At 33.5% G+C, this 11,802-nt stretch overlaps 2 protein-coding genes across 2 annotated transcripts; one reads left to right on the top strand and one right to left on the bottom strand.

Annotated features, from left to right (window-relative positions):
* Positions 1 to 873: 873 nt before the first annotated feature.
* LOC104103268 (ribosome biogenesis protein BRX1 homolog 2-like) lies at positions 874 to 5,609 on the bottom strand. Its single transcript, XM_009611157.4, has 8 exons — positions 5,373 to 5,609; positions 5,034 to 5,175; positions 3,494 to 3,572; positions 3,175 to 3,299; positions 2,533 to 2,634; positions 1,825 to 1,893; positions 1,647 to 1,745; positions 874 to 1,491 (listed from the first exon to the last, which is right to left on the bottom strand). The coding sequence occupies exons 1-8, from the start codon at positions 5,570 to 5,572 to the stop codon at positions 1,360 to 1,362; spliced, it is 948 nt and encodes a 315-aa protein (XP_009609452.1). The 5' UTR covers positions 5,573 to 5,609; the 3' UTR covers positions 874 to 1,359.
* Positions 5,610 to 8,215: 2,606 nt separating this feature from the next.
* LOC104103267 (calcium-binding protein CBP-like) lies at positions 8,216 to 11,695 on the top strand. Its single transcript, XM_009611156.4, has 5 exons — positions 8,216 to 8,717; positions 10,445 to 10,491; positions 10,582 to 10,757; positions 10,876 to 10,894; positions 11,352 to 11,695. Exons 1-5 carry the CDS (start codon positions 8,255 to 8,257, stop codon positions 11,454 to 11,456), a joined length of 810 nt encoding a protein of 269 aa, XP_009609451.1. The 5' UTR covers positions 8,216 to 8,254; the 3' UTR covers positions 11,457 to 11,695.
* The last annotated feature ends 107 nt before the right edge of the window (positions 11,696 to 11,802 follow it).

An 11,802-nucleotide genomic window follows, 5' to 3' on the forward strand; every position in this document is an offset into this window, starting at 1 on the left:
TAGATTCATTAACCATAAGAGTTACATGCCCCAAATGACATCATTTGAAGAAGAAAAAAAAGAGATTTTATTACACAAATTATTAAACATTAGGTTGTCAAATTAACTAAAGGTGTAAAAGTTCTAGCTCTTTATAGTTTATATATGGTCCAATGATGGAGGTATCTAACCATGGAGATATTGTACCTTCATTATCATAGAATTTTAAATTTTACTAGTAAAACCTTAGTAAAAAGCATGAGAAATCTGTCAAATAATGGAGATATGTTTCTGTTTCGTATATAGTATGTCTCATATGAGTGTGTTTAATGTTAAATAGCGGTTATTTATAAAATATTAAAAATACTTTCATTTATTAAAATTTTAATCAAAAAACACTTTAGTGTAAGTTTAAACACAAGATTTTCAAAAGCAAATTAGTGCATACAATTAAAGAATTATTTCATGCGACAACTTATATAGTATATCAAACAAATGTGTATATTTTAAGTTTGAAGTTAGCTTGATAAATCAAGCAATAGAAACTTCGACATTAAGTACCATTTTGTTTAAACAATATATATATATATATATATATATATATAAATAGAAATTGCTATAAAATTAAAGTAACGACATGTAATAGGGAAAAGGTATAAAAAGTGCTACATTATCAATCAAAGCAAATATGTTAAAGCAAAATTTACCAAACAAATCAAAAAAGAGATAACTGTAGATAAATGAGCTATTTCTACATTTTATTTTATTTAAACTTTAGAAGAGAACTAGTTTTATTCAAAAATGTTCAAGACCCCATCATAGCATAGAAGAGATATATAACTAAAGATAAATGAGTTAAACAATCAACCTGTAGTAGCTTGCTAAATATGGAAATTGGAAGCTAAAGCTATTTTTTCTTTCATGGATTTAACTTATACATGCACTAACCATGTAAAGGTTTCGTACAGACTGGTGCATATAACATAAACTCTTCTTTTTTTCCTCTTACTTTTTGGGGGATGGATCTCGAGTATCTCCACTTAAATATCAGGCTTTTGTCCGTAGCAAGGTTCAAATCTCCGACATGCGACTAACTCATACATCACTTAACACTAGGCTAAAACACTGTGAAACAGTACAATACCAGATACTTGATATATAGCAGCAAAGACATATAGCCCCTCTTTGCATCATAAAAGAAGGGGCACTCCTACACTGCCATTACAACAATTTTGCATAGCATTCAATCTAACTAGGCTGGAAATCAGGAGATAGTATACTTTAAATGTTCAAAAGGGATGACATTTCTAGCAATACAAAATTCACGGGGCACATTGGCATTCAAACTCCTGGAGTCCCCACGTGTACGTCAACGATTTATCACTCCTTCCACATATCTGCAAATTCATCCACCTCCAGCGGATTAGACAACTGATGCATTTTTCTCCTGGTCTTCGCTTTGACTTTCTTTGCATATTTGCCAGCCTTCTGTTTTTTCTCTAGTGATCGGATCTGGAGCAACGTGAAGAGATAAAAACATTAGTAACTGTACTAAAGAAGTCAGTTCTCCACAATACAAAACGAACAAATCAACCATGTGCTCTTTGCTCATAACATACACAGCAGCTGGGCGAGCAAGAGAACGAGGAGCAAGGGATGAATCTTACCTGATTTGGTGCAACGTAAAATGGGTTCTCATAAAGCGTAGGGCCACCAAAGCTACCAGCAAATATTTTAATCGGGTTCAAGCAAAACCTTGGGCCAACCTACACACAAGGCACAAAACTTCAATATCAGACATGACTGTTTCTTATCATTTGGGCTAGTGATAGTTTGATTACAAACCTCAACAAGTGTCATCTTTTCCAGGTCTCCACGGTCGATTTTCTGTGTTCCAGTATGAGGACATGATATCTGCTCCAGAACGTCAAGGAATGATGTGAAAAAGGGTTAGAATACTTGGTATAGATATAAACCCTTTCTACTACAAATCAAAAAAGAAACAACAGAACTCTTTGAGGTGAATGATATTAGACATCTTTTTCGCCAATACAGCTAAAGAAATAGATTAAATCCGATAATTCAGCATTTGATTCGAGGGGAGACCATGGACTCCCACTTCCACAGCACACATGTGAAGTGGTAGTATGCATCAAATGGCAGAAAACTTACCCATCCATGGATTTCAAGACTAGTAATATTAGATGATCTCAACCCCGAATACTGACCGAGTATTTCCTTTGGACTACAAAATATGTCATTGAATTTTCCTCTGTTTTTTACTTTGAGGTTACTTATACTACATGATTTTGGTGAAAGAGAGGAACATGTGCACAGTTTTTGCACTAGGTCGAAACTCGGAAGAATGAGGCCTTGCACAACCTATGGGCAGCCCTAAGAAATTTCCCTCCAGGGGACCAAAATAAACTACTTGAAGCACACTTTGCTACGGGCAAGGATAAGCCACACAAATAACAAATTTCTTCAAAAAAGAGCAACATTCACAACACTCCACTAGAAACACATTTTACCGTGGTACGAATAGCAACAAACCTGGTAATTACGGAACCATATGTGGTCATCTAGAATTGAGAACACAAATACATGATCATAGAAAGGTTTAGATTTCCGGTGATCCTTTGGGGTTCCAAAAATCTGATGAAACAGAAGAGAAAAGCGCATAAGAATGTCATCACAGTAAATCAAGAAATCATGTCACTACAGAGCTAACAACTTTAAGAGGATTTACATAAAATATCTGGACAATGAAACGCAACTCAAACAAATAACCAATTGTATTTGAACCTTCAACCTCTAATGAAATCACGTTCAAAAGTTTGAATTTTCAAGAAAATGCTTTAACCACCAATTACTTTGAATAGCAGAAAAACCCATTGAAGAGTCACTGCAGGCAACAAACTTCAACGAAGTAAAAGAAGGACCAGAAAACAGAAGAAGTGCTTGTATAGGACCACAAAGCCAAAATGTATCAACAAAAATAGCATCTTCAACAGACCAAACAACTATCATCAAGTAAACAGGTTTTTGCTTCAAACTCCTTCCAGTATAGAATTGCTTAAAAGTTTAGCTAAAACATAACAGGCAAAAAGGCGAAAATGTTGTATGAAACAATGGACTGCACTATTTTAGCTAAGAAGTACTACAAAGATCAATGTCTGAAAGAAGTCAGATTACCTGCATGAACATTTCTTTCAAAAGCTTCCAGTGAGGTTCTTTATTGAAATTGCTAGAGAAAGTCAGAATAGGACGTGAACCCTTCAAGTGATTTCCAGTAAGCTTTAATTCTTCCATTGTGTGCACTTCAAAAGCAAAATGAAAAAAGTAGAATAATTTGGACCTTTCCTCATTCAAGAGAAAACCAGGAGTGAGAGGAAACGTTTTTTTCTCTGATAAGGAGGAGTGAGAGGACAAGTTTTATGTTCAGTTGACATACAATTGCAATCGCATTCCAATTACAAATGAACATGATTGATGAAACCATCTATTTCAATACCTGCATTGACTAAGAACTTCACAGATGGACCATTGGGGCATTTCGCCATCCATAGATAGAGATCTTTTCCCTTCCGGCACTGAAAGTAATAAAATAAAAGCATATAAATATATAAGAAGCAAACATAGCATAATGATTGAAACACAGAAATGATGAAACCGTATCTTTCAAATACACAAAAACCGAATATGTTATTCAACAGAATTTCGGCTCACTGTAAGCAAGCCAAAAAAGTTAAAGGGGAACTTCAGAAACCTCATATAAAGTATATCCTCTAGAACAAATAGTCCTCAAGTCTCTGTTTGCTTATTTCTGCAACAACTCAAACAGCCTCCACTATCAGTCATGAGCTAATTTCCAGAGGCTGTACTCCTCCTACCTGGGAAAATGTACTTGCTTGATTTTATTCTTCCCCAGGTTATATATTCCAAAAGATAAGGCCACTAAGAAGCTGGGGATTTGACCATCAATCTGAGCCATGGCATGGCTGATTTGGTGCAATTTGGGGATGATCTCACGAGGGTAGAGAAGGCAAACAGGAAAGGGAACATTCGGTTTCCAGTGGAAGATTATAATCTTTTACAATTAATGTCCAACTGGTAATGAGCTTAAAATGCTCCTCGGACACATGGGTGTCCATCTTTGAATGCCCATGCATTTTATTGTTACAACTTTAATTTTGTCTAGGGACGTCTAGAACGATAGACATCTACAGGATAAATATGACTAATCCAACAGATGTAGATAGTTGGTAAGCTTGACCTGGAATAGCCCACAGTCTATCTTACCCAGTATATCTTCCTCTAAACAAGAGATATCAGGATTTGACTAAAGGATGGACAGACAAGTAAAAACATGTGTGTTCATTTTCTTCGTGTCCCCAAGTGATTTGTCATCGAAAGATGTTGCGACATCGTGATGCAAAGTCTGAGCGGTTCTGCTTTATCTCTCATGGTTTTCGATATCGCAGGTAGTACACTTATATTGTAAGATAAGTATGACCACCTTCAAGTCGATTTTTGAGAGATGTCACTCCTACTACCGTGTTCAGTCTATTTGTAGCTAAGAGGATAAAAAATGGTAGTTTTCCTATGAAGTACCTGGATGTTTATTCATATACTTTGAAAATAAAAATAGCTCTCCTTTGGCAAGGGCATATATATTCACAGGGGATTTCTAGGTTATCAATGTTCATCAAACTTTGTTTCACATCCATATATAACAGGGTTTTAAATAGTTCATTGAAATCGAGCAACTAATTTAAATGATAGATATTGTAACTTATAATATTTTTTATGTCTTGGGGGGGTAGAAGGCACCGATTAAATAGTTATACTCGAGATCAAATCAGAAAAATAGTTTTTATGCAGCGTTGAATAAGTAACTTCTAGGAAAATTAGATACTAATACTAGATAATTTGATACTAATACTTCAAACCCTCATTCTTTTTATCAAGCCCAATTATCACCAAAGCAACTAACAAGATACAAATTTTCACAAGACAACTGAAACAACATAAACAACAACAACAAAAATTACCTCAAAGAACAAACAAGAGGAACAGCTCTTCAACTCAACAAGCTCATTCAAGGTTGCACCTTTAGCATCTTTAGACTCCACTTTGTTATCTTTCTTACAGTGTGGCAAAAGTGACACCAAATTCAACATTAAATGTCTATACCTGAAAATATCCAAATCAATACAACCAAAAAAGAATCAATCTTTTTATCATTTACAACAACCCAATCACCAAAACAAACAAAAAATCAATTTTTTTACCATTTACAACAACCCCAATCACCAAAACAAACAAAAAAATCAATCTTTTTATCATTTACTACAACCCCTTTTGACTAAAGAGCAAAAAGGAATACAAACCTGAAGCTAATACGACGAGAACAAGTGACCAAGACTTTCTCTTTATTTCTAAAAGTAACCACTGAAGTTTCTTTATTTTCTTCTTCAGTTGAACCATCTTTAAAACCTAAAAGAGTTCTCTTTGGCCTTTCTATTGCAGTTTCTTCTTTGTTTCCGTTGGCCAAAGCCTCTGTTTCAGTGTGTTTTCTCTTCTTCCCCATTGTGCAAGGGCGGCTCTAGGGTAAGCTTCACTTGCCTTAGGCCTACTATATTTATTTAAGGCAAGGAAAGGGCCAAACATTTATTTAAGGCCCCACAAACATGAAGCACTACTTATATTATTATATACTCCCTCCCTTTCAATTTATGTGAATTTATTTAATTGAGCACGAATTTTAAAAATATAAAAAAAAAACTTTTGAACTTGTGGTATAAAATAATACACATTTATTTTGTGTAGCTATAAATCATTATATAAATATAAATTATTTTCAAATATAGAAAGGGATCATTTTTTTGGCACGGACTAAAAAGGAAATAGGTTTATATAAATTGAAAGGGATGGAGTAATATAGTATATACTTTATAATTTATATTTATATAATATCTAATAAAAGATTTTAAAATTTTAATAATTTTTAAAATTTGATAGAGGTAGAATTGAGTGAGTTAATAGGATAAAAAAAAATCTCGCTAAATTAAATAATATATTTACCTTTTCATCGATTGTATATTTCTTTCTTTATGTAGTATAGTCTTTTTCATGTTTCACATGATTTTACTTTCTAATTTTAACTCAAATTCTCTAGATTAACTATTCTTTTTTGTCACATTTGATTGATCCACACACCATGAAACAGGTTATTTTGTGTCTCGTCTTTTTTAACTAAGAATTTCACAAGACAAATGTCACAAGGTTCAAAATATAATGGATAATGGGCTCACCCTTTTACCATTTTTACTTAAAGGAGAGAATTTAATACCATATGATGTGCGCCTAACCCATACATCATGAGTTGCGCTCTTACCACTAGATCATAGTCATGTAGTTTTTTTTTTTGTGACTCAATATTATATTGATTTTACATGTCTTTTTAATATATATATATATATTGGTTTTAGGCCACCTCTGTTGAGTCGCCCCTTATTGATGATTAACAATTATTTACAGACTACTCCCCACCATGAACGTACTATTCAACTAGTTTCATTCATGCTTGGTAACTAAATGACGCACTCACCGCCTTTAATGTTCTTGCCATTGTTGTCTTATCTTAATTGAAACTCTGTAAATTTTGATTGAGAGCAAATGGCTCTATTAGGAGACTATTAAAGCCTCGATTTAAGTCCCCAGAAATTTTAATAACGGATTTATAGTTTTATTTTAAATTAGACAATATTAATATTTGTAGAAAAAATAAAATAGTACAAAAAAATGTAAAAAGGAAAGAAAGATGTCTACTCTTTAACAGTAAAAAAAATTTAAAACTCTGAATTAAACTACTTAAATCTTCATATTAGAAAATATATTTTTTACAACAATATCAAAAGGTAACCATATTGCAAATACATGTCTAACATCTCATCTATTTAAATTACTCTTTTTAATATAAATAATAATATTACTATGTGAAGCTAAAGGCTTTATGTCATTTAAGAATATATACTATAAACAACAAGTATGAAAAAGATGGCAAGTTTTTTTTTTTTTTTTTTTTTTACATATATGTATGTATATGTACTAATAAAAAAGTATAAGACATCTTATTAAAATTTGATTTTAGGCCACTATTTTTATGGAGCCACCCTTGCCATTGTGACTCCGAAGAGAGGATTTTGCTTCGGAAAAAGATGAAGAAGAGGAAGATAGCGGCACAGTGTTAACCGAAAGAGAGGAAAGTGCACAGTTAGCCACTAATTAGAGATGTCTTTACTTGTTACACACTGTTTAAAATGTATTTACTTTTTAGCCAGTGTTTAATAATTTTTACCCACCGAAATGAAAATACCCATGTACTAGACATGGATGCTGCATATATGTTAAGGACATGGTGTCCTTAACTTCATGAATGCTGTGTAAATATTAAGGATAAAGTGTCATGTATTTGCACTTTCCGTTGTTACACTTTAGGACAACATGTCCTTAATTTCATATGTGCAATGTAAATGTTAAGGACATGGCGTCCTTAACTTCATGTGTGCAGTATAAATGTTAAGGACATAATGTACTTAACTTTATGAGTGTTGTGTAAATATTAATGACATGGTGTCCTTAACTTCATGAATGCTGTGTAAATATTAATGACAAAGTGTCTTGTATTTGCACCTTCCGTTGCTAAACTTTAGGATATCATGTCCTTAACTTTGTATGTACATTGTAAATGTTAAAAATATAACGTCCTTAATATTTAAGGATATTTATAACGGAGTATTTGAATAATATTAATTCATCTTTTCTTTAAGCGGAAGTTTTATCGAAAATAGTCTCTATGTGACTATGTATATCCTATTTATCTCCCATCACGCTTGTGAAAATCGACTCAATTGTTGTTGTTGAATATGATATATAAAATACTTTTAAAAAAAACTCAAATGTTAAAGTTGACTTGAGTAGTACATCTTTGCATGTGTCCGTTTCATCAAGTTGGCGCGTAATCAACCGCGTAACCCCACGATATGATCCGTACTTCATTTAATTAAAGTGTTATATTTATACCACTCAGGTTGCAGAAATTTACAACATACCCCTCGTCCCTTTTTAACAAAGACTCAGAACAAATATTGTAATGGTAATTTAGTAATAATATCCAATTTTAGGGCCTATATTCTCTATTTCTCGAGTATATAAATCGAACTCCGCCATTTTTTTCCAAAAATATTCGCTTCACAAATTTGATCAAAAAATGTCCGGTTATCCTCACAACCCCTCCGGCTACGGTTATGGCCAACAACCACCACCGTCTCAGCCGTACTCCTCCGCTACATACGGCGGTACACCGCCATCTTCAGCTCCACCCTACGGTGCTCCACCACAAGGCCACTCTCCCTACGGCGACCCAAATAAACCTCCAAAAAATAATACTCCACCGTCCTCCGCCCCTTACAGCGGTTACCCAGCTCCACCACCACACTCGGTCGGTCCTTACGGGTCAAACGACCCGTTTGCGTCGCTAACGCCATCTATTTTCCCGCCCGGAACCGACCCGAATGTGATATCATGTTTCCAAATGGCTGATCAGGATGGTAGTGGGTTTATTGATGATAAGGAGCTGCAAAAGGCGTTGTCTTCGTATAATCAGAGCTTTGGATTGAGAACTGTTCATCTTCTTATGTACCTCTTCACAAATACCAATCTCAGGAAAATTGGTACATTTTTTCTTCTTTGCTAGTGGCTTTTTCAAATGAGTTTGAAAGTTTTATGCAGTGACAATCTAAATATTTTAGAGGATCAGTGTAAGTTATATTCACCTTACACATTCTAAGTGAACTTTAGTCAATGTGATATACTACTTTATTTTTTAGTTGTGCTGAAAAAATCTAAACTTTTATATTTAAAAATAATTTAACTTTTTTCTTGAGTCGGAAGAAGTGTATATTTTAGTAAAATTTATCTGTTATCTCAATAATCTTGTTAAAATAAATCAAATTAATAATTTTTCTTGTACCAATTGGGACAAGGAGAGTATTTTACTAGTTTATTGTTTGTTTTTTTGTTGTATTTTTTTGTGTGCTGAAAATGTTATATTAGTGTACAATTGAACTTGCAGGATGTACAATGCTTTGCTGAAGTTTTTTGTTAACTTTAAAGTGTTTATTTTAATATTACTATCTTCTGTTTTTATTGATTTTGGAATGGACTAGTTAAAGAACGTGTCTTTGGGATAAGCATTGGTAGTAAGATTATCATATTTAATAATAAATTAGTTTTTTCTATAAGTACTTAGCCTGGCCATTGGTGGGATCATGTAAACGCGTGTATAATTTTATAGAATTGAAAAAGAAGACTTTGTTTGCTAATCCACAATCCTTGTTTGGCCATCTGAATGTCTTGAATTCAACTGCTTTCTGCTTACTATAGTGACATTTCTTCCATAGTTAAACCATGCTTTTTAATGATAAATACCTGTATATCTTTCTGATGTAATATAATTATGATAATAATAAATCAACCATTAAATAAAAAGCTCTCTTCTTTACTTGGCCTAGATTTGGTGTCAGTTGGTGCCAAGAATGTCTAGTGAAAACCAGTAATCATTTCACATGCTATTGTGAACTTGTAATTAAGCAAAGTTACTTTTTTTTAAAAAGCAACCCAACGCACAAAGCATCTCGCATTCACGTAGGGTCGGGGAAGGGCCCATCCCAAAGGATATTGATGTAGACAGCCTATCCTAATAAGCATTAGTGGCGGCTCGAACCCGTAACCTATAGGTCAACACGGAGACAATTTTACCATTGCTCCAAGGCTTTCCTTCGAAACAAAGTTCCTTTACACCTTGCACATATATCATGGTCGGATTTAACTCGTTGACATTGTAAAAAGGTATTACATTATTAATGTAATTAAGGCCTATTGTAGCAGATTGTTTGCCTAATTTTTTAGATTATTTGTTTTCGGCCTGAAATGTAGTTAAATGGAGAAACATAATCAGTGCAGATTCATGTCGCTGACCTTATTTGGATTGAGACATAGTTATTGTTGTTGTATTAGTTCCATAGTTATCTTGACTTAATAGTGTGAAATTTTTTTAAAACTGTCCGTGCACACACACACACACACACATATATATATATATATATATATATATATATATAAAATCTTAGTAGGAAAATTTTAAGCAAGCAGATTACTTAATTTCTATAACTTCAATGAAGGAGTTTCAGAATTCCCATAATTATGTTCCAAGGTCTCCAGTACTTGAGATTTATCAAAAAAGAAAAAGTTTCCAATATTTAAGTGTTAATCAAGAGGTATCATTCTGTTCTGGCTGACCAAGTTTCAACATGTGCCATTCTTTTGAAAGATTAGTAAGACTGGATAATGTATTCAATTTCATTATTATTGATGATCAGACCTTTTTGTATGGAAACAGGTCCCAAAGAATTCACTGCAGTCTTCTATAGTCTTCAAAACTGGAGGGTAAGTTGAAGTAGAATATCTCATAATCACCTTTGTGTATTTCTTTCTCTCTCTTTTTCCTTCAAATTCAACGCGTTTATATGCATGTAGGCAATTTTTGAGAGATTTGACAGAGATAGGAGTGGAAAAATTGATTCATCTGAATTAAGAGAGGCCTTACATAGCTTGGGATATGCTGTATATGGTCCTGTTCTGGAGTTGCTGGTTTCCAAGTTTGACAAAACTGGTGGAAAGAATAAAGCCATTGAATATGATAACTTCATTGAGTATGTTTCCCCAATAATGCAAATGGTTTCATCACTTTTCTAACATCTAATTTTTCTGGCTTTCTATATGTTTTGCTAATTTTTTTGTCCCTCCTTTTGTTTCATGGGCTTGATTTAGGTGCTGCCTCACTGTTAAGGTTAGCTACATTTCTTTGGCATCGAATACATTCTTTGAGCCGTGTCTTTACAATAATACTCATTCTGTTTCATTTTATGTGACATTCTTTCCTTTTTAGTCTATTCCAAAATGAATGACGCATTTTCATATTTGGAAACAATTTGACGTTAAACTTTTCATTTTACCTTTAAGAACATGCTTTTATAAACACTGAACTGTCATAACATATTTAAGACCATAAGTTTCAAAAGTCTATCAGAAACAACTTCTCTACCTTCACAATGTAGGGGTAAGGTATGCGTACACACTACCCTACGCAGACCCCACTTGTGGGATTACACTGGGTATATTATTGTTTTAAGTTTCAAAAGTCTGCATTTCTTTCTTAAACTTTATGTCCAATCAAACAGTGTCATAAAGTAAAATGGAAGGAGTATTTAGTAACTCGGTTCTAACAAAGTCCTGTATATATGCAGGGATTGACAGAGAAATTCAAGGAGAAGGATACTACATATTCTGGCTCAGCGACATTCACTTATGATTCCTTCATGCTAACTGTTTTGCCTTTCCTCATTGCTTAGAGATGTGTAAATTTCACTTTGCAATGGTCAGTTTGTTATTAATATGACCTTTAGTTTCCTCTCGTACTTGTTATTTTTATCTGGTTTTTGAGACTATATGCTTCTGATTGTTGAGTTTGTAATATATCTTTAGTTGGTTGGATTGAGATATCAGTCTCTTGTAATAGCCAGCCTTATGCAGTGCTTGATAGTAAAAACAGCGTTTTGTAATATCAATTTTATGATTTGTTATTTTGATATATACTGTTTTTCCATTTGCCACCAGAGCTTTGGTTCAGTGATAAGAACGCAACAAGACAATATGTAAATCCGCAAGCGTTAAAGGTTCGAATTCTGTCTAGGCAAA

This window comes from Nicotiana tomentosiformis, chromosome 4 (genome assembly GCF_000390325.3).
Source record: "Nicotiana tomentosiformis chromosome 4, ASM39032v3, whole genome shotgun sequence".
Lineage (NCBI taxonomy): Eukaryota > Viridiplantae > Streptophyta > Magnoliopsida > Solanales > Solanaceae > Nicotiana > Nicotiana tomentosiformis.

Bases quoted from the DNA above. Each gene is read 5' to 3' on its own strand.
- LOC104103268 (XM_009611157.4), bottom strand. From the start codon at position 5,572: ATGGGGAAGAAGAGAAAACACACTGAAACAGAGGCTTTGGCCAACGGA. The intron at 1,746-1,824 runs GTTTGTAATCAA...CCTTGTGTGTAG, and splicing joins AAAAGATGACACTTGTTGAG to GTTGGCCCAAGGTTTTGCTT. The intron at 1,492-1,646 runs GTAAGATTCATC...ACGTTGCTCCAG, and splicing joins TTTACGTTGCACCAAATCAG to ATCCGATCACTAGAGAAAAA.
- LOC104103267 (XM_009611156.4), top strand. From the start codon at position 8,255: ATGTCCGGTTATCCTCACAACCCCTCCGGCTACGGTTATGGCCAACAA. The intron at 8,718-10,444 runs GTACATTTTTTC...GTATGGAAACAG, and splicing joins TACCAATCTCAGGAAAATTG to GTCCCAAAGAATTCACTGCA. The intron at 10,492-10,581 runs GTAAGTTGAAGT...ATATGCATGTAG, and splicing joins ATAGTCTTCAAAACTGGAGG to GCAATTTTTGAGAGATTTGA.